Raw genomic sequence first — 25000 nt, 5'->3', positions numbered from 1 at the left:
GTGTCAGGGAACTCACAGTGTGTGAGTCCTGTGCTCCACGCTGAGGCAAGACTGCAGTCTCATGGTGATCATCGTGATGCTGTGGATTGCTTCTTCAGACTCCCGACGCAACCTCATCCTGAGGAACAAGAGAGAGAGAGGAGGAGGAAGGACGGACAGGGACAGGAGAAGAGTTTGATAAGGATGTTAGTACATAAACTAGAGGCTGCAAATACTCCTTATTTTAGTGTCTCACATGTAGCTGTAGTATCCTTGCAGCAGCAGCTCTCTGTCTGTGTGCAGCAACTGGACTATCCTCAGATACTGGTGGACCACTCCCACCATGACCTTCGGACAGGAGGGGGGTGAATGGAGATAATACACAATGAGTGGGATGCTTTTAATACATGCAACACCTTGACCATGAGGTGAAGTATGGACCTTGGAGAAGTTGTAGTCCGCCATAACATCGAACCGGGACGGGATCACTGGCGTCTCGGCTACAAAGGAGACAAAAAACACACAACTGAAAAATGCACGCCATGGCCCCGCTGATGCCCGTCCTCCCTACTTCTTTCTGCTGACATGGATTGTGGTTATTTGGATCATGTACCATGCATATACTACTCATTATATGAATAGTTTGTCATATTCATGTAATGTCCATCCGGGGAGAGGGATCCTCCTCTGTTGCTCTATGAAGGTTTCTTCCCTGTTAAAGGGGTTTTACTATCTTTATTTGGGGAGTTTTTCCTGATCTGATGTGTACAGATTGTAAAGCCCTCAGAGGAAAATCTTGTATTTGTGATTTTGGGCTCTACAAAATCAACTGAACATGACTTATGGAAACAGTGCTGCAGGTATTATTAGTCTGGTTATTTATAATTGTCTGCACTCGAATGTGATTACTTTCCTTTTTTTAACCGACATTCATGACGCACAATCATCTTGTGTATATAATTAGCCTTCATCTAATCATCTAATTACCCTTTATCCGGGATTGGCATCCACATAAATATTACTAAACAAAATTGGCTTTTTAAAACAGCAGATTCACAAATACGTTGATGTGATACTGGATGACACGCTGATATCACAACCCCTTAATATCTTCCCAGACGAATAGCAAAGAATAAAGACGAGGAAAGGCTTTAAACTTCCCAGAAACATAAGGTCTTTGATTGCCTCACGTTCTATGAAGGGCAGGCTGGCGCTCGCCTCGGGCCCGTCGCTGAGCAGGATGAAGGGCCGGTCGTGTGACGTACGCGGGAGGTTGACCACCTTCATGTTGCCCTCCAGAGGGAGCTCGTGACCCAGGTACAGCAGATGCTGCAGCTGAACGGCTAACCCGGTCTGAGACACCACCTCCTCGAAGAACACGGACACGCTGAGGGGAGAGACAGGGATTTATTTCGCTGCTAGAAAACTTTATTTTGTCATTTCAGGTCTGATTCTGCATCCTGAGTGCATTTTAAGATCAGAGACAAAGCTTTTTGGTCACTGCTGTCATTTTTATTCTGCCTAAAGGAGCTGAGTCATCCATAATGTCCTGCGCAGATGTAGTTTTAAAGTTAGGGAAGGCCTTTTTGGCATTATTGAGCAAGCAAGAATTCCATGATAACCTTTCAGCATATTGTGACTCAAGTGGTCTGAGAGAATAATAGACTATACCTCCCCCTTGGCTGCGTTTCTGGGCTTGTCGTGGGAGAATTTGGCTGTTGTATAAAAGCAAACGCACGTCTCTTAGATGGTTAAAGAAAGATTCAAAGGCGGGATATCCTGCAGTTGCTGTTCAAGCATTGGCAACAACATTTTACACAGCGAAGCGACCCAAATTCAGATTCAGATATAGAGGGAAACTGTTGCAAAGAGCCTAAAGGCGTCCGGGGAAGTGACTGTGACGGTTAGCAGAAGGCTAAAATACTTTCTTCTCTATCTCTGAAACGCTTCGGTGATGTTGTAGTTCACTACTTGAGCCTTGATTCACAGCATGTCATCTCAATGAGCTTTAAAAGGCACACAAGTTGGGATCACTATCACATTTGAGATGATTTTTGTAAGGCTTGTCTGGTGGGAGGGGCTTAGGACAGAGAGGAAATCATCAGATAGCCTGTAGTTTGTTTGACTAAGATGAATCAATACATCATTTTGCATTTTCATACATCTTATTTCCTCTTATACATTTTATCAGGGCCGTGATAATAACAACAATATTATCAAAGTCTGTCTCAGCCTTCACCCGGCTGCATAAGCCATTAGACCACACACATTATGTTGTAGAAATTGCATCTTTTTCATGGAAAATGTGTTTCTGAATCAACATTAATTAAATAATTACAGACATGAATCAGCTCATGTGACTCTGACACGAAGTATACAACTCATTTTGCAATAGCTTCACATTTATTTGGCTTGTTGGTTTAAATAATTGACTGATTGTCTATAACTACTGAAACTTTTGACCAAAATTATAACACCCCACCTTACACTAACTAATTTACATGGATCCACTTTGCTCTAAAAATCAAACCTATTCTTGTGCCACGTGATAAAGTAACCAAAAACACCAAACAACAAGGTTTTACTGTCTGACTCACGTGTTGTAGTGGTGTATGTAGATGCAATGCGCCATGGCCTGTTGCAGAGAGAAGAGGTGAACGGGCTGCCGCTGCAGTATATCTGTGGTGGCTGTGAAGAACTGGTCAAAACCCCAACACCTCTCCTGGTCAGCCTCCAGTATGCCCGCTAGTATTGGGACCAGTTGCACCGCCAGACCCCTGCAGATGTGTGAGAGAAACAGATGAGGCACAGCCAAGGACAACGTGAGCATCACTTGTTCGCTATAAAAAAGTCACTGAGATGTTCAAATGTCATTCATCAGGTGACGCACTGTGAGAGTTGGCAGCTGTGAGGGAGGTGGTAGCTCCACTCTATCGGCCCGCCCTCCACCCGCTGTACTCCAGCTATCGAGCCCAGGGGCTTCTCTGTGGTTATTTTGTACCTACACAACAAAACACACACGTCAGGTTTATAATCAGTGATGCATGTTCATGCTCTGCTAGAAACAACATGCAGACACTCATCTTTCCCTAAGGGACTATCTCAAAGTTAAAATGCTTGATTAGCGTCTTTATTGGCAGTGAGACAATCTACTGATTTCCCAATATGGAGCTTGGCTGTCACTCTTTGTTTCCCTCATAAATGTGTGGTCTGTGATGTACCTTCTCCCCCCTCGTGTATTGACTCACATGGTGGGCTTGTTCCTGCGGGGTCCTCCATACGGAGCGAAGGGAAGACTCCCAGTGGCGGCGTGGTAAAAGGTCACACCGATACTCCACAGGTCTACACTCACTCCGTAGGACTTCTGGTGAGGCTTACGGAGCACAGCGCGCTCATACATGTCTGGGTGCTGAACACACACACACACACACACACACACACACACACCCACACACACAAAGCTTACAGTTTGCAAAGGTGCATATACAGTCATCATTGTACCTTCATATTTTGATAGTCGATAGATTTTTGTCCGAACATGCAATCTCCCTCCAGTCCCTTTCTTTTCATCAAGGATCATCGTGTTGCTTTTAGCATGAGGCAGAAACATAACAGTGATGGGTTCAGTTAAAGTTATGAATAGTCTCACACCTTGTTTGTCCACTAGAGGGCCAAGCAGTCTTCAGAATACTAAATTTCTTTTACGTATCAGTATGGGATGCTGCCTTGGACGCTTTCCCTGGAGGAAAACTGAACTGAAAGATGATCCAAATGTGCAATAATCTTAAATTGTCCATCAATATGGCACATTGAGCATACTTTTATGCATGCAATAGTATTTTAAGCACTATGAATGCACTCTCTCAGCAATGTAGCCCCCCACTGAGGCAGTGAAAAGCTTTTCGGTCCTGAATGCAGCATTTATATCACTATTACTGCTTTGAATGCCATTAGCATTCTAATATATGCACTGTTGCATTCATTATTAGTAGTGATACTGTTTGCATGACTATTTCTGCTATTAGTAGTGCTGCTGCTGCTGCTGCTGCTAGGACTCTCATTATCATCCTCATTTCTGTCCTATTGATTGACTGTGTTGTAAAAGGTTGTTCATCCTGTACACATGACATCTACATCTGCTCATCATGTGAGAGGGATCCTCCTCGGTTGCATTCACTGAAGTTTTCTCGGTGAGATATTTTTCCACTATCTTATGCGACAGTCCCGGGATGAAGCCGTCTGAATGTTGTACAGATGGTTAAGCCCTCTGGGGGAATATTGTACTGTTGTAATATTGGGCAATATAAAATAAATTGGAAGATTGCTCGCCGGCGAACCGTAAAATAATACGATGTTATTGTATTACTGTCTATTATCATATAACAAGCATCATGTTGGTGTTGTGTTGAGATTCATGTTATTATTGTTTATTATTTTAACAGTTTATTGTTTTACTTTAATGCCAATGAAGCCGCATTGAACTGACTAATTCAATTCAGTTTATTTTGTATTGCCTCAGAGGGCTTTACAGTCTGTACACATAGGACATCTCTGCCCCCGTCGGCTCAGGAAAAACTACCCCAAAATACAGACAAAAGGGGAGAAACCTTTGGGAGAGCAACAGAGGAGGATCCCTCTCCCCGGATGGACAGAGTGTTGTAGATGTTGTGTTACAGAGCGTACAACGTGACATAAGAGGGATGTGTCTCCCTCCTGTGGAGCTGAACTGCTGAGACGTAAAAGAGGTTCATGAAAATGTCAACATCGTTTCCTCCGAGTAATGTTCTCCGACCGGCTTCTGGTTCAAGCAGAATCTATCCAGAACGACCGGATCCATTTACATGATATTTGATGAAAGATTAACAACATTATTTTCCGGGATTTCGTGACCTGACACCCTTTTCAATACTATTCAAATTCATTGCAAACACAAAGGACTGTGCAGCCTCAGCGACACGTCCACCTTCTCAAAGTCACCAAACTCATCAAAGGAGGTGTCTTCGACTGCAAAATGCCGGATACAAGCACACTCAGTTCATCTCGGGGACGGCGAGCTTACCAGATACTCTTCGGTTCCGTAGATAGACATAAACTTCTCGTCATCTTCCAGCTCTCTTGCCGCTCCAAAGTCAGTCAACTTATAAATCGACTTGCCGTCCTCCCCAACCTGCCGCATGATGTTGCCCGGCTTAATGTCTCGGTGTACCACTCCATTTTCTCGCAGGTGGTTCATCCCCTGCACTGAAGGCAAGGGAAAGGAGGAATACTTAAGTTTAGGTGTATGACATTATTGGGAATTACCAAGATATTTATATATATACCCACCAACACACTGCAAAACTGTAAGGAATTCGGTTTCAGGCAAGCCAAAGGCGTTTTCTGACTCCTCGAGTAGGCTGAGAAGACTTCCTCCTGAACAATACTCCATCACCAGCACCTTCTGTTTGGAGGGCAGCTAGAGAGAGAGAGAGAGAGAGAGAGAGAGAGAGAGAGAGAGAGAGAGAGAGAGAGAGAGAGAGAGAGAGAGAGATGGAGAGGGGTATTATACAAAATATGACGGAAAACTAACTGCTTCTATGATTGATACAAATCAAAAGATACTGATTTGAACAGGATTAACGTTATTGACCTGTGTATTTGGCATTTGTATATGTTCCGATGAACATGCCCTGTTTTTAATAATCATCTCAGCGCAACACATGGCGGTGTTTTCCTTTGTCATGGTGTTTTGTAGAGCCTTACCTCCTCCACGGCGTACAGCCTCACGATGTTGTTGTGGTTGAGCTTCCTCAGCATCTCAAACTCTCTCATCTGGACCTCATGGGGGCGGTTGTAGCTCACTGTGTTGAACACCTTGACAGCTACCAGCTCACCCGACCTCTGCGCTCACACACACACACAAATGTACATCAGCATTAAACATCAGAACGCCATGTCTGAATGTCAAAAAACACCCTTATCAGCACTGCGATCACATTCTTTGATAAGCCAAAGAGTCGGCTGAATCATGAGATGATAAAGCGCCAGTGATGTGAATGAGGTGCCGCGTAGGAAACAACTTATGATGTGTTTTCCGATGATTAAAACCAAAGCGTCCACGGCTGCAGTACCTTGTTGCGCGCCTTGTACACGCTGGCAGTCGCCCCTTGACCGAGGACGTCCTGTAAAGACCACAGGTAGTTCGTTGTACTGGCCGTCATCCCCGTCATGCTGGAGGAGGAGACGGGGACAACAATTCATTGACAGAGAACGAGCTAAATATTTGCAGAGACTGAAATATATATATATATATATATATATATATATATATATATATATATATATATATATATATATATATACATATATATATATATAAAGTATATTTGTTCTTAGCATACTTGAGTATATTTGTAGCCCTAATAATCATAAGTATACTTAAAGTGTGCTATAACTTATTTTGTACTAAATATATTTAAGTTGTACTTAATTAGTATTTAAGTACAGCTTGAAATATATTAATTTAGTATATTTAAAGCCCTACTAATCATAAGTATACTTAAGGTGTGCTATTTTGGAACAACTTATTTTGTACTAATTACATTTAAGTTGTACTTAAATACTATTTAAGCACAACTTGAAGTATAATAGGTATATTCTTGTGCTAAATTGGAACAATTTAAAGCATACTTAGTACATTTCAAGTATATTACTGTATGTGCATACATACAATAGCTCACTTAAATTGTGTTATTTGAGATATCTTATGAGTATACTATAGTTTGTGTGTGTTTGTGGAGATTTAAAGTACCCAGCACACAGTAGCTACATCGCTTTAGCTCATGGGGGCAGTAACAATATCTTACAGTGCGACATGACACAAACTTAAAGTTATCATAAAAGTCGCTAATGGCTTCCGTAGTAGAGATGTTAACAGTTAACCTCACGTTACAAAGTAAACCAGCAAACTTACATATGTTACATGAACTTATATTGAGCTCGTTGTATCCACTTTAACCGACAGCTCGTTACAGCTGCACTTTAATGACACAGCGACGCGTTTATTGCGCTTTTGTAGCCACTTGGTTTCACTAAAGTGTGTAACGTCAGCTTACCTGCTGGTGTAACGTTCACGTTGACTCGGTGAAGTCGCTTCCTGGCTCCCTGAGGAGCCCTCCGTGCAAATAACCGTGCGTAATGAGGTCAATCACACTGGCTTTTAAAACAAAGTACGCCTACGTGTGAGACTCCTTCCGTGGTGAGGACCGCGGCTGCTTCCTTTCTGAACAGGTGAGGTTCAGAGAGACATACAAACAGCTTGTTGTGTTTCTTTCCGACATGGATCCAAATAAACCCCGAGTGGCATCAAAGGCAGCGGCTGGTTGAGCGGTTTCGGAAGTGTCGGCTTCTTCACGCGAGGCGCGTTGGTTCTTCGTGAATGGTGGCGGAAAATTACAGCGAATTGCAAACTTGACAGTTTCATTCTCTGCTTCAACTTCCGCCTGTGTGCTGCCTGGGAGAGTACACAGAGCAAGATGGCTCGTCACACTCCTGCATCACACTGCAGCGAGGCATCCTGGGGAGTCTGGTACATGAAAGCCCGGAAAAAGGAGCGACGATAGGGAACTAGAGCAGCACGCAGAGGGCCCTGAGGGTCTCCAAAACAGACCCTCCATCTGTTGAAGGGAAACTACAGAAGAGCTTTGTTCTATTAGGACAATCAGCAAATCAACAAACATAAATAATTGTTTCCAAAAGATACATTTTGGAGTTCATTTACAGGGATATAGGAGTTGTTTTGACATTTAAAGAGAGGGTGACGTCATACATGCATCATCTCCTCTCTCAGTTGTCCCAGTAATGTCTCCAGGATGCGTTTCTTGATCACGGCAGTTTATCTCTTTACATTTTAGCTGTAAAATGTCATTAATATCAGTCAAATTCATACCCCTGTGTAGATGTAGAATCCTCACCTTGATACTGCAGACACAGTGTGTGTGTGTGTGTGTGTGTGTGTGTGTAAGTGTGTGTCTGCACGCCCGCACGTTGTTGCCTGACATGCTTTGCATGTAACTGTGTTCTGTTACAAAGGACATCCACAAAGTTCATCTGACTCTGTTGAGGACTATATATTATATTATCTATGACTGCTCATAGGTTCTATGCAGCCTGTGAGATCAAAAACCAGTGATGTCATCAGTTATGTGTTTCATTTCTTCGTGTGTTTTATTCAGACTTCACATTTTTAACACTCTTGTTAACATTTCTAAAGCAGGAGGATTTACAAGCCAAGGAGGATCTCTGAAAGATACTGAGTGGCATCATGGGAAATGTAGGATTGAGTGCTTTTTGGAGCTTGACGCCTCATTAAGGGCTAAAAAAAAGTATTTAAAGAGTATTTCTGCATATGCTGATTCAGCTATGACGTCTCTTATGAGTCTCACAACTTTATGCAAGTGTAATACTGAACTTCTGAAGTTCTCAGTTCGGTCTCAGGCTTTTCTTAAGTTTCCAATATGCCATCAAAACCTCTCATATTGTGCTTTACTTGTTTATTCTTGCTCTATATCCTCGGTGTCTAACATCATTCTCCACATATTCCATCATCAATTATTTATTATTGCAACAAATGTCAAAGAATTACAAAATCTATATAGCAAGCAATGTTTATTAAAAAACAGATATACTACAAGAACTACACATATAATTATATAAGGCCTATTTGATTAAACTACTATTGCTATTACTGTACAATATTGTACCAAAAAAGAGTGTACCTCTGTAATGTACAACATTGTATATACAAAGTACATCTGAACACAGGATTCTCCAGTAATACAGAGACAACTATAAATAGATTTGACGTTACAGTCTTTTTTTGTTTTTTGTTCTGCTGTTTTCAAATGGACACAAAATGCATATTTAACAATATTCAATGCTGACAAATCATCCCCACACAGTTAGTCCACACGCAAGCCGAGTTGTTCAAGTGCACAATGATTGATTTGAGATCGACGAGGGTCCCAAAACACACCAACCAACCACATGTTCATCTGTATATGTCAGTGTGTGTGTGTGTGTGTGTGGGGGGGGGTAAGGGAAGTTCATTTCTCACCACAAACACACACAGTCACAGTCCCTCCAGTTGGCATGATGAGGTAAGAGCAACACAAATACACCAGGTAATACACAAACAGTATACAGAGATACAAAATACACCTTGACAGGTATAGTTCATTACCTGGTCGAGCGCATACAGGAATGCAGGATATGCTGTATTTCTGGGAGGAGAGGCGCGATACAGGGGAATACGAGGACGCCTCGGAAAAACAAGTTCAAATACTGTTTCAAGAAGGTGAAATACAACACAAAAAAAGGTATTATTCAGTTCACCCTGAATGGCATGTGTCCACTTTTTGAAGTCAGTGTTTGCAAAATTATTCACATATTACTTTAATTTATCATCAAATCAAATTTTGCAAAGGTACATGTTTGCAAAAATGTTATATACACACAGAAAAAAAACAAAGTAAAGCCCTTGGATGTGGGTTTCCTCCTCCCGTTTCTGATCACATGTACACACAGTGCATATTTATTCAGCACGAAGGCCGCTGGTACTCCTGTGTCGCTTGCAGACAGGTGCTGTCGGGTGGCATCCCTTTATGGTGGCTGGGCATCGCAGCGGGGGGGGGGGGGGGCAGGGTGCATACATACTCTACTTCCACGCATGCTCCCACATGCACACACCCAGACAGCTACACAGTTACACCATATTACATATTCGGAGCATTAATGAACAACCGGGAAACAAAAAAAGTAACAACAAAAGCAATCTTTGCTTAAGAACGCATTGGATGAGGTGGTTGGTTGCTTCTATTTAAAAAAACACACACACTTAAGAGGTTCCTCAGCTCCATGCTTCCAGTTATCACCATGATTATTAAACATACATACACACCATTAGAATAATATAACCCTTTTTTTTTTAACTGTTAAGTGTGAAGTACGTGTTTTTTTTTTTTTTGAAGGAGCAAGCCGTGTGTGAAGTCGTCCCGTGTCTGGTGCCGCAGATATAGAAACTGATGCGATCGGCCAGCTCGCCGTAGCGGCCGCTGTCCGTGGGCCCAACAGCATGCGAGGAAAACCTGAAAGGCGTTTAGCTGCCGCAAAAACATCAACACACACACACATTTTGAGAGAATGCGTGCGTGTGTGCACAGTCCAACATTACCAACGCAAATGCTGGGTTTCAGTGGTCCCCTACACACGTATTAGAGCTACAAGAGGGACGAGAAAAATGCCTCAAAGTATCAGCTTGCGTTATCTGTATTGCTATATGTGTATTTAGAATTACTGTTGGCCATGTGGCACTGCTCCTGCTAGGCCCTGGTTGTGGTACGAGTCATGAACAGTCATAAAAAATAAAGAAAAACCACCAAGATATTCAACACCGCAGGAAAAAGATCAAATAAAGCTCTCGATCACATGACTTACACTGATATTTGGCCCAGTTTTCTTTCCTTTCATCATCTGCAAAAGTCCACCTTGATCTGCAGCCTTCAACTTTTGAAGCAGCAAGTCAGTGTGTGTGTGTGTGTGTGTGTGATGTCTACGCAGTGGGAGCTCAGCACTTCACAGTCTATTCTCAGGAAATCAAACACTCCTTTCCAGTCCGTTAAACAATGGGTCATTGAAAAAAAAGGAGAAGAAGAAGAAGGAAAAAAACACGGTCATGTCTACTATACAAAATCAAACAGTGCTTTTTGTTCCTCACTCAGATCTTTGTGTAGAAGGTAAGTCACACTCCTGCAACACAATTTCAAACATGACAAACGAGTGTGTGAGCTCTGTAGGTGTCCAACCTGAGTCCTGTTCCCTTGTAAAACAAAAACAAAAAAATCCAGTGATGCCTGGGGTCTCTGCGGTGGCGAAAGATTTTTTTTTTTTAAAAAGCGTCTTTGATGGGCGTTCACTCATCTACGTCCTCTGATAGTTGAACTGCAGTAAGCAGAGCTGCCAGGAGAGGGGAGAAAAACACTCTAAAAAGGGAACAAGGCGTCTTGAGAACTCGCCTGAAGTGAATGCTACACATGAGTAGTGGGCTTAGGAAGTGCTTTCTGCACCAGCGAAGTCAAAAAAAAAAAAAATCAAAAGAGTTTGCAAGAATTAGCATCGCGGGGTCAGATTGATGAAGTCCTAAGCCGGGCAGGATTTGTCAGTAGACTGGGGCGGGGGTGGAGGGGGAGGGGTGTGTGGGAGAGAGTGTGTGTGGCCCCCCGCGAGCGGAGGGGGCGGCGTCGGGGGCACGGTGGAGGTCGGGGAACCCATGGCCGGGCTGCCGCTGCCGCTCTTCGGGAACACCACCGGCTTGGGCCGCGTCGCCGGCGGGCGCAGCTCCCTGAAGGAAGGGACGGACGAGGAGAGGTAGGAGGAGGAGAGGGAGGGCGACGTGGCGGAGGGCAGCGGGCTCCGCGGCTGGCTCTTGACCGGGCGGAAGGAGGAGGGCACGTCGCTGGCGGAGGAGGCGCTGCGCTGCAGTGGGTGGGCGTGGGAGGAGCCGCCCTCGCTGTCGCGCAACAGGCGGGAGTGGAGCGGACTGGAGGGCTCTGAAGCTCCTCCTCCTCCACCTCCACCCCCACCACCACCACCGCACACGCCCTTCAGCTGCTCCAGCGTGTCCAGAACCACGTCGGGGGCGTGCGTGTGCTTCGAGGCGCTCTGCCTTTCCAACTTGCTGAGCTCGCTCAGGGCGGAGGTCATCGCAGCCTCGATGTCCTGCGACACGGGAGAGAGGGGAAACGTTAATATTGGAAACACCCAAAGCGCTGCAGACGGGCGGGTTGAGACCGAGGCGTACCTGGGAGCTGTGCTCCACCTGGGCGATGACCTCGGGGTCAAGCGGTCTGTGGTTGCTGAAGCTCTTGGAGCGGCCTGCCGTCGTCGTCTTGCGCAGCTGCGGACTCTCCACCTGAACATTCACGATGCACGCAGTTAAAAATGCTTCCTGGTATTGCGCAACACGGCCCATTCTATCCTACGCGTTGACATTTCTGTCTCATTTACTTCCGTCACAATTTTCAACCATCCATCTTAAGATGGTGGTTCTGCTGCGTGTCATCACTTGGTCGTAGCCGTTTTACAGGCTGCTAGCAAACATTTTGTACCTTGGTCTTGAGGGAGGAGTGGCGGGTGACCGAGTTGAGGATGCTGTGAGCGCTGACGGGTCGTTTGTCTCCAGTTTCTTTCACCAGAGCCCCGCCGACGGGAAGAGAAGCAGTTCTCACCCCTCCTCCACCTCCTCCACCTCCTCCTCCTCCTCCTCCTCCTCCGTTGGCTCCTGGACTCGTGCTGTCGCTCTCCGAGCTGCGGAACGCTCTTCGGATGCTTCCGGACTCCGGACGTTTCCTCAACCTGAAGGAGAAGCAAAATGTCAGTTTAACGCGTTGAAAACTGTGGAACCAGTTTTGTCTCCAGACCTCTTTTTTTCCCTGTGTTTGAGTCGTCGTAAGAACACCAAATTAGTTTCAATACTTGTGTTTATTGTATGTATTTGTTCAGCAAAGTCTTGGGAAAAAAATGTATATCTGCAAAAAAAGCACTTTTAAAAAATATTTTGATAATAACTATGAACATCCAGCATGAGCCAGATTTTCCCAAAAAATGCCTCCTGGAGCGTCAATAAGACACCTTTTTGGAAAGATTAGGACCTAAAGAATCAGAATCTGCAACAAAAATCACAATAAAACAAAGTCTTGTCCTGTTAGGAAGAAGTTTCAGTCAAAAAACTGTGTTGTTCGGTTCAAAAATGGAAAAAAAAGCTGTATTTTAAGCCAAAAGATTGTCTGAATGGGGCATGCTGGGACTTAAAATTGTCGCTGGAGGATTTCCACGCGCGGTTTCCAAAAGGTTAACTTTCTATCATTATTTTCTGTGTCGGTGTGATTCGGTTTCCAGGACTCGAGCGCTTATTTTGACACTTTTTGGGCCAAAAAGGAATTGCCACATAATTCATTTCACATCAACTGAAGCGGTAAATGAAAATCTACGGGATCTGAGACGCACTTGTTCAGGTTGGCCAGGTAGACGTCAGCCACGTGCGCTCCGGTGGGAGAGGCAGCGCTGCCTCTAGTGGACACTCTCTCCTCCAGCAGCTCCCTGCTGTCCACGTCGGGCTTTGGACTTCCTCTGCCGCCGTCGATGCTGAAACAACACAGCGCTCGTTTATGCACCGAGCCAGCAGAGATGTGCCTCTGATACGTTACTGATGAAAAACACACAACCTGTTGCTCCTCATTAGCAACGACAGTTGACGGTGACTCATAACCAAACAGTAGAATGACGTCACAAAGTAGTGATGAGAGACAAAATATAACTAATCCTAATGAACTTTTTTGTTTGACAGCAACTTTAAGGGAAATTCCAGTGTTCGTCAACACGTTTATTATACTCATGTTCTTGTCTTTAATTCATGTTCTGGTACAATATTCACTTTAAGTATATAATTTATTTATTCCATCTGTACTTTTTTTTATTCCATCTGTATATTTGAATCCATCGGTAAATATAATATTCTTTTTTATTGCTATTTTTTTCTGTTTTTATTACCGTTCTACTGTTTATTTTTATTATTTGATTCTTTTTTATCTTATTACTTATGTGCCGTGCTGCTGTAATACTATAATTTCCCCACTGAGGGACTAATAAAGGATTATCTTATTTTAGGACTAGTAATCTCAATCACCTTCAACTCACCACCCCTGAGTTTTGGTAAACGTGGACTCTGACTCTACACACTCACTTGTCTTTGTGTATTTGTAGCCGTGGACTGAGAATCATCACACGTTTATATGTCAACAAATTGCTCAACATGGGTCAACCAGGAAGTTCATCTGCTGGGAAGTTTGCTCCGTATCAGAGATCAACTTCCTTAGATGTGGGGATTTCCAGTGGACGACTTTCAGTGTGAGTCAGATTACAGAACAAGTGTCTCTTGATGTTTTCGGTCGTCGGAAACATTTCAAGTTTTTTAAGCATGAAACGAGCCAGATTCTTCAAAAACGCCTCCTGGAGCGGTCAATAAGACACCGTTTTGGAAAGATTAGGACCTAAAGAATCAGAATCTGCAACAAAAATCACAATAAAACAAAGACTTGTCCTGTTAGGAAGGAGTTTCAGTCAAAAAACTGTGTCGTTCGGTTTAAAAATGGCAAAATATTACGTATTTTATGCCAAAAGATTGTCTGAATGGGGCATGCTGGGACTTAAAATGGACGCGGGAAGGTTTTCACACAGTTTCCAAAAGGTTAATCTGTTCCTAATCCAGATATGTGATCAGTATTTAGCAACTGGAAGACATCTTACGTGTCTTGGATCAAAATGTACTGGTGGGCCACCAGTCCGTCCACTCCGTTGTGTCGTCCCTCCCACCAGTCGTCAGAAGCTCGCTGGTACAGCAGCAGCGACGCGCCCTTCTTGAACGACAGCTCCCGACTCGTGCGGCCGGAGTAGTCGAACCGCGCGATGGCTTCGAACGGGTCGGACTCTGAAACAGCCAAGGAGCCTGAGATTCAGAGGATGGTGGACAGACACAGGAAGTGGTCGGGGGGGGGGAGGAGGAAGCGGGGAGGCAGCGACAAACGAGCGAAGAGGAAAGAGAGGTGGAAGAGAAAGGGGGAGGCCAGATTAGTGCGTAGCAGGTTAGTGACTGCACACATGTTAAAACTGCTGAAGCAGCATCACACACATGTTACTGGGAGAAGGGTGTGGGCTGGATTAAATGATTAGAGCCATAGGAACTGGTGAGAAAAGCAGGATGAGATTTCATAAACTTGTGGCAAGAGGAAACGTTGAGCACAGTATATAAAGTATATGTATTTGTGTGTGTGTGTGTGTGTGTGTGTGTGTTATGCACCATCTTCGCTGTTCAGGGTGACGGTGTGAGGCGCGGGTTCTTCCACAACGGGCGGCTCACAGTGGGGACTGTCACTGAAGTGGACACAGAGAGCACATGAGGTTAGAGGACACAAAGGAGACGGACATGTGTCGATGACTCACAGCCTGACCTCATCCTCCTCTTCTGAAATCACATCGGTCCTCATTGTGTGCACCGAGATGATAACCAGGCTGCAAACTTGTACACTACTGCTTCACTTTTAGGCAATCAACTTATGTTTTTATTGTATTTATCAACTGTTCAACTTCCACTTACCCTGTCGGGGATGTACAGTTATCAACATACATCATGTTCTTTGCACATTTTTCATCAGATGCGACTGCAACTCCGGTAGAGTTTGTGTGTAAATCATCACAGAAGCTTTGATTTTGTGCCATTCAAGATGCAGTTGTGAAATTTGAGATTAAATCATAGGTGAAGTCTGAAGATGGGTTTGGGAGTGAGGAAGGAACTCCCTTATTTTATACCAGTGGGTCAATTTGGTGCCGTGGCTGATATGATGCTATCACAAGATGCTCTACAGCATTATTTATATTCATAACTATCCACTGCAAAGAGTCATTCTGATGGAGAAATGATGAAAAATGTGTATAGGACATAACTGTGTGTTTTATTTGTGTATAATTTACCTGGAACTCTACCAGAGTTGCAGTCGCATCTGATGACGAATGTGCAAAAAAACTTTATGTATGTTGCGGATTCTGCTGGGTTTCTCGTCGTATAGCACATAAGGAGGAGGTCCTCTTCACTGAGTCCAACATGTTTCTCCAAAACCAGACCCTGGCTCTGAGAGAGCCTGAGACTGAGAGCTCCTCCTCATAATAACTGGTGCAGAGTCTCGTCGTTACAGGAAAACCTACGCTTGTGTGCATCGGGGTGTGTGAGTGTGTGCTCTCCCAGGCTGATGTGGTCAGGCGGTACTTTAATCTCCTGTGCGATGGAGGGTAAGCTGATCCACGAGCCCCCCCCCCGCCCCCCCCCCCCAAGCTGAGCCCCCCAGCAGCCCCTAAATCAACCACCTGCCCCCTTTTCCTGGCCTCCTCCTCATCTCCAAGCCCCTCCTCTAGTTAGATAACAATTGGACAAGACAACTCGCTCTGCCCTACTCGCCTTAACAGTCCGAGTTCAAACCCCCCACCCCCTCCTCCTCCTCCGCCTCCTCACCAGAAGTCATCTCCAGCTCCAGGGATCATGTAGATGGGGCCCTGCATGTCCTGCAGTCCGGGGAAGATGGTGTCATGGTGGATGATGATGGTTTTAATGAGCTCGTTGACGTGGGCCTGGCAGGAGACCTGGTCGTTGCCCTCGGGGACCGACATCAGGGTGGGACCGAAGCAGATGGCCAGGTTGTACGGGTCCATCATGTTGTCCTCGCTGTACTGGGACAAGCTGGGAGGGAGGGAAAGCGCTGTCTTTTAGAGAGCATTACATCATCCTTATTTTACATACAGTGAAAACAAAGATGACGATGCACACAAACTACCCACGAAGAAACTTTTTAAGACATTGATGCTCAAGAGGTTGTTTTTCTCCCTTTGTCCAGGATTACATGTAAGTGTTTGAATGCATATTTGTGTGTTGGATCTTTAAACACTGCTCACATCACTACATTACCTCATTTGTTTACTGTGGTGAGGCTCTGATGATGTCATTTGTCTGACCCAAGAATCACTTCAGGAAAAGAAGACAATCCCCTTCTGTCTCCACTCGGTTTACCCACAAGTCTTACATTTTAGGTTACAGTATTCAACCAATACAGCACGTTTGTTTAGCAAGATTTGGTGTGAGCTAAGATAAAATAAGATAATCCTTTCTAACTCCTGCATAACGTCTACTTATAAGCCCTCCTATAGCTTCTTGTACAACAACCCACTGGTTGTCTACTGAAGCGTCTTCCTCACAGGCCAGAACGTTTTTGGTGGAGTCTGTCCTCGTCTTTTTCAAGAGCCTGGGTTTTTTAGGGCTTGTGAGAAATTGGATGTGATATTGGGCTACACAAATAAACCTTAAGTGGAAAAATGAAACATTCAAGGAGTTTGTTGAGGAATGAAGAGGCTGAAGTGTTCTGTGCACTTTGGACTTTCACCAGGCTGTGATTGCCTTCCTACAAAAGGTTATAGGATGTTTAGATTTGGCGAGAGAAGGCCAAACAAAAGGCCTTTTAACCTCAAACTCGTGTGTGTGTGTGTGGGGAAATGTGTGAGCGATACGGACTGTTGAGAGGCAGCTTATGAGGGGTGGGAAGCACCAGAGGTCCCACGATACGATATTATCACGATACAGCGATACGTTGCATGTTGCTCTGTATTGCAATATATTACCTTGTTTTCAACTGCAAATTGTCCTCAAAGGAAAACTTTGTCAACAAAGAATAACTTGATTTTATTATTCCAGGACCAAAAAGTTTAGAATTGATTAAATAAAAGATCGATACTATCGCCACGCAAAATATCGCGATACTGTGCCGTATTGATTTTTTTCCCCCACCTCTACAACTTATCTGGCTCCATTTATTTTGTAGTACAAGTAGTACAATGTCAAATAATGCATCACTGTACTATCAAGGAAAGGTAGTGCTTCCAGAAACACCAGCTTTAAGAAAGTTTACATCATAATCAGAGTCAGAACTACTCGCTTTATCTTCCAAAAACTACCTTTAATCTTTTTATTGACAAAATAAAAAGAAGAAGAAATTGTGTATTTTCCCCACTGGTTTCCTTTAGTTTCTTGGCGTGTGTGTGTGTGTGTGTGTGTGTCCTGCTACTCACTGGTTGAGGAAGCTGAACAGGTATCTCATGATGATGAGGGTTTTGCTCGGCAGAGATCGCAGAATCTTCTTAATGTGCACGGCTCGCTCTTGGAGGCTTTCCATCGCTACACAACATCACAGCGACACATGTTAACTCACACAATAAAGCACATGAATACAAACTCACACACACATACAAAAGGGCGAGAGACTTACAGACACAGGATATGAGGTCATGGAAGACTTCCTTTGGGAAGAGGGCGTGGTCCAGACCTCTGAAGTAGAGCTTCAGGACGCCAGCAATGGAGTCCATGTCGTGGTCATTCTGGTCCCCCGCCAGCGGGTCCTCGCCTACAGATGGACGGAGAAGAAGACAGAGAAGAAGAGGGAGTGGAAGAGAAAAGATATTACACTTCATGTTGGACAGAAGAGAAACACACTTTCAATCTTCTGTATGTTTGCACACAAAATTGACAATAAAACCAACTGTGGAACCAATTAATTCCAATATGTGTGTTTATTGTCTGTATTTGTTCAGCAAAGTCTTGAGGAAAAAAAGTATGTCTGCAAAAAAAAATCACTTTTAAAAGATATTTTGATCATAACCATGAACATTCAGCATGATATGACTCAGATTTTCCAAGAAATGCCTCTTTGAACGCTGAATAAGACACCTTTTTGGAAATATTAGGACCTAAATAATCAGAATCTGCAACAAAAATCACAATAAAACAAAGCATTGGCCTGTTAGGAACGAGTTTTAGTCCAAAAACTGTGTCGTTCGGTTCAAAAATGGAAAAAAAATATGTATTTTATGCCAAAGGATTGTCTGAATGGGGCATGCTGGGACTTAAAATTGGTGTGGGGGGAATTTCCAAAAGGTTGAAACACTGCACAAACTCAGCTTACCTCGCTCGAAGGCGTTCTTGATGTCATTGACCTCCACCTGAGAGCCCGACACTCTGAAGATGCCCTCTTGCTGCAGACCTACACAGACGCAAACACACACATTAAAGTACCTTTTGTTGAATTTTGACCAGAGGTTCTGGTAACAAACTCCCAGATTCCTTTGATCCAGAGCCAATCACACCCGGGCTTTACAATGCAACCAATCAGCGCAGCTGAGGCTGAACCTATGACCTCACTGGAGAACGCCACCCACCATGGCGGCTGATGAAGCGGATGCAGCTCTCCACCATGAGGGGGATGGCCTCGCCGGACTCCTGAGACAGAGGAAGAGGAATTACTCCCCGATAGAGGAACACAAGACGACAGGAGACCCGCCGCGGAAATAAAAACACATCTTGTCAGGGAGGATTTCCGCACACGAGTCTGCACACGCACACGCATCGCCGCACACGTGTACGAGGGTGGGCTGGGTGCTCAGCTGTTGCTAGGAGACGGTGCTTTTCCTCTTTTTCCTTTGTTTGTTTTGGGTTTTCCACAAATCTCCGGGAGGTGAAGGCGACGGGAAGGTATTTCAGCTGATTTATGCGCCCATTGTTATGGAAATCCCAACGAGGTTTTGATATGTTTAAACCCCCCAAACTGTCATTTAAAACTGGTTCTCAACTGGTGTGGCTCCGGGACCCACCATCATCAAAAAAATCCTTTAAAAAGACATTTATTTAATACATTTTCAATCAAATATAAGTGTAAGTTCATAAGCTGGATTCTATATTCAGTAGGGTGTTTCATTTAATTATCCTAAAAACCCAAAGTCTCCCCCCATATCAGAATGGTTTGACCCAACCTGGCACACGCTGAAAACATGAAGCGACAAGCCGGCGGGAAAAAAACGACACTTCGCTGCTAAAAAAAGTCCCTTCAAAATAAAATCAGAGGATGAACATTTTTTTTAAAAATACAAATTTGTATTTTTTTTTTTGCCCAAGCAAAGGCCCATTAAAAAAACTAACCCATTAAAAACGGGTCCCACCAGTTGACAATTACTGCGCTGCGTAAAAATTCCCTTCAAAATAAATTTACAGGATGAAAAAAAAAAAAATTTTTTTTTAAATAAATAAATATTTTTTTCTTTCCCCAAGCAAAAGCCTCCGACCCATCATAAACTGCTCACCAGTTGAGAACAACTGATTTAAAATAAACAATCAATTGTTTTGCAAAGTAAGAGCTGGTGGCCAGAACACAAGCTGCCCACCAGGGGGAGCCACAAACGTGACTTTTCATTGGAGCGGTTGCTTCTGATGGCTTTCAGCCTGCAGGGCATGCATGTGTGTACTGTGAGAAAACATGTGGCTGGACAAAGACGCACACGCATGACAGATTAATTACCTGCTTCCGTACCGCCGAGTTTCTCCGTCCACTACACAGAAGGAGAGAGCGAGAGAGAGCGAGAGAGAGCGAGAGAGAGAGAGAGAGAGAGAGAGAGAGAGAGAGAGAGAGAGAGAGAGAGAGAGAGAGAGAGAGAAAAGGCACTCTGTCATTACGTCTCTGGAGAAAAGTCTATTTTTACTCACAACTCTGGTAACACTCGATTTGTGTACACAGACACATATGCACATGTGTTGAAAATATCTATAAACAGCCACGGGGGAAATAATAACCCTGGCTGCGGAGAAATCATGCCTAAGCACTGCTATGTATGTGTGTGTGTGTGTGTGTGTGTGTGTGTGTGTGTGTCCTTCCTTCACTACACCTACCTGGCAAGGCAACAGTCAGACTTCTGACCTGAAAGAGAGAAACAGGAAGAGGGGGAGGAGAGAGAGAGATAGACAGTTATAGCTAAAGCAAAGCAGGAAACATGAGGAAACCGCTTCAGATGGACACAAACAAACTTCACACTTCAGATCCGCGCGCACACACACACACACACACACACACACACACACACACACACACACACACACACACACACACACACACACACACACACACACACACACACACACACACACACACACACACACACAATTTAGGAGGTCTTTCCTGCAAGGTTGCAGAAATGTAGACACATTTTGGCCCTAAGGATGGACACACACACACACACACACACACACACACACAGGCAGACAGACAGACAGACACACCCACACACACAATTTAGGAGTTTTTTCCTGCAAGGTTGCGGACATGTAGACACATTTGGCCCTAAGGATGGACATGGACATAGACATGGACACACACACACACACACACACACACACACACACACACACACACACACAGCTGGATCAACATATGGTCATATGGTCACTGTGACCAAGCCCTCAATTTACTCACTCACTCACACACACACACACACACACACACACACACACACACACACACACACACACACACACACCTAATAATTACAATATATATATATATATATATATATATATATATATATATATATATATATATATATATATATATATATATATATATTCTGGTCATTCAAAGCTCTGTTTCCGTGCGTGTGGCTTGATGTGTCCCATAAATAAAACCAATCATGTTTCTGATCCGCCTTGGGGCACGAGGCCTTTCCGCTTACTTGGGGGCGGGGCACACACACACACACACAAACACACAGCTGGGACACAAGGTCAATGTCTGAAAGGTGTGAAGGGCATGTTGACAGTCACACTCACTCTCTCCCATGGTCTTGTCGATGAGGTCATGCTTGGCCTCCAGCTTGGTGATCAGGTTCCTGCCTTCCAGAAACTCCTTCAGCTTCTACAACACACAAAGACACACAAGGGGGGGGTCACACAATGTGTGCAGACAACGCTTCAGTACCGCACTTGTAGCGCTCCTGACGAGTCATCGCTGACCGCCACCGGCTGCTGACCGTGAAGTAAAACTGCTCCGTCTCCTGCTGGTTGGCCCGTCGCTTGGCCAGACTGGGCTTACTGAGATAGGACTCGCTGAAAGTGGACTTGACCGACTCCATGCTGTTGCTGTGGTGAAAGCACTCGGAGACGTCGTAGTCCTCCACCGTCACCATGTCTTGGATGGTGGCCAGGGTGGCCTCCATGGTTTTCTTCACCTGATGGGCAGAAGACGGAAAAGAGATGGGATTAACACACAAAGCAGCTGCAAAGGAAAAGGGGGGGGGGGTTCATATTTCTAGAGGAAGCGCTGGATGGCTGACCTCTTCGTTCTCAATCTTGAGTGTGGAGAGGCGAGACTGCAGCTGCTGACACCGCTGGAGCATCTCGCTTTCCAGCGGCTGCTGTGCGCAGACCACTCCCATCTACGCACACACACAGCACAACACAATTTGATACAGCGCCGTCACAAAAACAACAATTCCAGTGCGCAGATTTAAGCCTCAATAGGAGGTATTTATCACTGAAGGAAAACACGCCGACTCATACGAATAATCAAGCGCTAGCTCTGTACCGTGTCGCCCATGTGAGACTGGAAGTCAAAGCGAGCAGGGGGACAGAAGACGTTGTTGTAGGTCTCCATCAGTTTCTGTTTGTCCCCGTTGGCCTCCAGGCTCTCCGAGGCGCCCTCCAGCGTCTCCAGGCCCGAGTGTTTGGACGTCTCCACGTTCTGCTCCGCAGACAGGTAGGTCCTCAGGGCGCGGTGCAGGCTGGCGTGGTACCCCAGGTCACAGCACTGTGCGTACACACAAGAAGAGGGACGTGAACGCACGGAGCACGGCATGCAAACGATGTCGGTGGAAGGAAGGCGACCAGTCTTCTGCCGTCATTAGGAGCGCTGAAGCTAATAGGAAGAGACTGACCGAGAGGCTGCCACCTGCTAGAGCACAGGGACACACACACACACACACACGTCTACACATGTTAGCTCCTCTCACAGAGTAATACGCCGTGTTTATACTCACGTCGATGATGTCAGAGAGGTCGTGGATGTAATATTTGAAGACACAGCTGTTGGTGGCCTCGAGAGCGAGCAGGTACTCGTTCCTGGCCTTGATTGCCTTCAGCTTGTTCTCCGTGTACTTGGCTTGTCTCTGATATATATGAGAGAGAGAGAGAGAGAGGCAAGAAGGAAAGAAGAAGGGTGAAACAGATTGAAAGGGGGAAGGAATTAGTGTTCGAGTGAAACGCCTCAGTATTGATTATGGATAATAAGAGGCGCTGAACCGTGTTGCGGCGACAGCCCCAGCTGTGGGAGACAAGGTTAGCAATGAGCCAGTCGTGCGCTCATGAATCATTCATGAGACACACATTGGAAGTCTGCGTGACAACAGGTGGGGCGATCTGAAACAGCTTTTCTCTCTCTCTCCTCGCTGCCCACTACTTCACCTCCCCCTCCTCCCTCCTCCAGCAGGTCTCCAGCCCGGCTCACCTTCTCCTTCATCTTCTCGATTTTCTTGACGCTGGAGCGCCGGATGGGCTTCTCGTCGCTCTTGATGCTGGCCAAGGTGTCCGGGGAGCGCGGCGTCTGCCGGTCGTCCTGTCGGCTGGAGCGCCCCATCTGCTTCTCCTCCTGCTTCTCCGCTTCCTTCAGCTTGGACTCGGCGTTGATGCTGTCGGTGTTGTACATGTGGTACGTCTTCATCACCTGGGGAACGAGGGCAAACGCAAGTTTAGCCAGTGTGTGTCTCTTACACCTGGATCAACAGCAGGATTATGCTATTATTGCTATATGCTAGTGTCGGTATGATGAGAGTAGAGCACAACATACAGACAGATATGTTTGTTTGCTGCTGGCATTCAAAAATATTGCAGCGATTGAGTCGCACAACCAGCTTCCTCGACTCTTCAACACTGCTGTACTCGGACATGGTGGCCATGAGCTCGACATACAAAGTTTAAACACATGAAACGAGTGTGTGTGCAAGGTCAGCCTTATTCCAGTGACCGCCACCAGAGCCATCATTACGCTGCTCTAACCCTTCCACCGCACCGCCGACCGACGCACTAGTCTGTGTATGTGCGCGTCACTCAAACCAGATCTATTTCTATCTCTTACAATATGCTATAATTACAGCGTAAGACCTGTTTTTATGGGCCGCGCTGAGCGGCTAAACCGTTGCTTGCTGCTCAGAGATGTGCTGTGAGAGGAAACTTTGGCCGCACGCGTGCATTACTCTTATTGCCTCGGTCTTTTGGCAATACCATGCACATTTATAACCAGACACTGTGAGGCCCGTGGCAGCGTGAGAAGACCGAAACGACTGACGGTGATAATGTTGTGAGGATGTTCACAGTAGCATTACGACGACACAGGATACTTATGCTCGTTCTCCATTAAAAAAAAAAAGTCTATCAACAAGAGTCTACAGCCGTGCTATCGGCTCGGTCAAGCTCGATGTTTAGCCAATATAATGTTTAATTGACAGGATTTTGTTTAGCATGCTAGCATGCAAACATGTGCTAGTTAACACTGAGCAAAAAGCACAGCTGAGGCTAGCTTTAGCATTGCAAGCGTTAGATATTGAGCTAAAAGCAGATTAAGATTCTAACCTGATGATAGTACTAACTGTAAACCTAACCAGTGATATTACAATTCATCGTGAGCAGACCAGGAACGTGTGGACCAAATTTCATAGCAATCGATCTCACGACTTTCACTCGAAACCATAAATGTCCGGCTGCTGGTGGCGCAACAGGAAAAGACGAGGAATTAACCAAAGCTCTGGGGCTTCATCCTCTGGGGATCGTGAATGTTTGTGCAACATTTCATTTCAATCATTATCTTTTGAGACATTTCCATCTGGACCAAAGTTAGCTTTCCTCAGCGCTAACTAGCTAGCATGGCTAAAAATACTTAAATGCAGATTGTAGGCAAGTTGTCTGTATCTATACAGGCTTTTTTGTTGTCAGCTGAGATCTATAAGTTTGTAAAAACCTTTATACTTTTAACTGCTCTTTGTAGTAACATACTTTGCACCTTTGGTTTTTAAATATATTAAATAAACCTTTTTTAAAGCACTTTTTTGCAAACACCTGTGAGGAAAAAGGCTGCTTGCTCCATTAAGCAGCATGAGATACAAGAGATCAAAACGCATAATTATTGGATCCCCATTCTGTGATTGCAACATCAGTGGTTTCTCTTACCGTGTAAAGCTCATTAAGAACTTTCATCAGGTCTTCTTGCAGCTGAACGCCGACCTCTTTGCTCTAAAAACGGGGACAGAGAGGAAAAAGACGGATGAATGTAGCTCAGCGTCATCACTGGCGGCGTCTACCGCCTGTCCGACTACCTGGTCATCTCGCACAGTCATCTCACAGTCATGCGGTCAACCAACTGCCCCATCGTCAATCAAGGAGATGAGATTATCTGGCTAATGGTAGCGGAGGAGTCGCAGGTCCAGATGGATGAGCGAGGCAGTAATGGTGCGTGGAAGTGAATGAATGTGGACTTTTCAGGTTGAAGATAGATACTGATCTTTACACGCCGGCAGGGAGGGAAAG

At 45.0% G+C, this 25000-nt stretch overlaps 2 protein-coding genes across 5 annotated transcripts in view; both read right to left on the bottom strand.

Annotated features, from left to right (window-relative positions):
- The window catches only part of ikbke (inhibitor of nuclear factor kappa B kinase subunit epsilon), a 14725-nt gene extending 7273 nt beyond the window's left edge, over positions 1-7452 (bottom strand). The window contains exons 1-12 of the mRNA XM_068594138.1: positions 7074-7452; positions 6090-6189; positions 5722-5859; positions 5305-5434; positions 5039-5220; positions 3228-3388; positions 2870-2980; positions 2577-2756; positions 1170-1366; positions 421-479; positions 236-327; positions 17-118 (exon numbers count right to left, since the gene is read on the bottom strand). Coding sequence (XP_068450239.1) covers positions 17-118; positions 236-327; positions 421-479; positions 1170-1366; positions 2577-2756; positions 2870-2980; positions 3228-3388; positions 5039-5220; positions 5305-5434; positions 5722-5859; positions 6090-6188 — 1451 coding nt within the window. The 5' untranslated portion in view covers position 6189; positions 7074-7452. The remainder of the gene's footprint in view (positions 1-16; positions 119-235; positions 328-420; positions 480-1169; positions 1367-2576; positions 2757-2869; positions 2981-3227; positions 3389-5038; positions 5221-5304; positions 5435-5721; positions 5860-6089; positions 6190-7073) is intronic.
- A 1156-nt stretch (positions 7453-8608) lies between these two features.
- Positions 8609-25000, bottom strand: part of srgap2 (SLIT-ROBO Rho GTPase activating protein 2) — a 51794-nt gene continuing 35402 nt past the window's right edge. Inside the window, exons 4-23 of one of the 4 annotated variants that reach the window (XM_068594281.1) lie at positions 24644-24706; positions 22929-23144; positions 22462-22590; positions 22011-22232; positions 21760-21861; positions 21457-21654; positions 21257-21341; positions 20324-20351; positions 19956-19986; positions 18823-18883; positions 18570-18647; positions 17877-18011; positions 17680-17785; positions 16076-16300; positions 14870-14943; positions 14320-14518; positions 13021-13158; positions 12123-12369; positions 11816-11926; positions 8609-11733 (exon numbers count right to left, since the gene is read on the bottom strand). In XM_068594281.1, coding sequence (XP_068450382.1) covers positions 11155-11733; positions 11816-11926; positions 12123-12369; positions 13021-13158; positions 14320-14518; positions 14870-14943; positions 16076-16300; positions 17680-17785; positions 17877-18011; positions 18570-18647; positions 18823-18883; positions 19956-19986; positions 20324-20351; positions 21257-21341; positions 21457-21654; positions 21760-21861; positions 22011-22232; positions 22462-22590; positions 22929-23144; positions 24644-24706 — 3027 coding nt within the window. In that variant the 3' untranslated portion in view covers positions 8609-11154. The other 3 variants (XM_068594282.1, XM_068594283.1, XM_068594284.1) reach the window with 3 other exon arrangements.

The sequence above is a fragment of the Clinocottus analis genome, unplaced genomic scaffold, assembly GCF_023055335.1.
Source record: "Clinocottus analis isolate CAN_PGR_092001 unplaced genomic scaffold, fCliAna1.0.p SCAF_3, whole genome shotgun sequence".
In the NCBI taxonomy this organism is placed as follows: domain Eukaryota; kingdom Metazoa; phylum Chordata; class Actinopteri; order Perciformes; family Cottidae; genus Clinocottus; species Clinocottus analis.
Note: the sequence above shows the minus strand (reverse complement) of the source record. Positions and strands in the feature narration are given on the sequence as shown.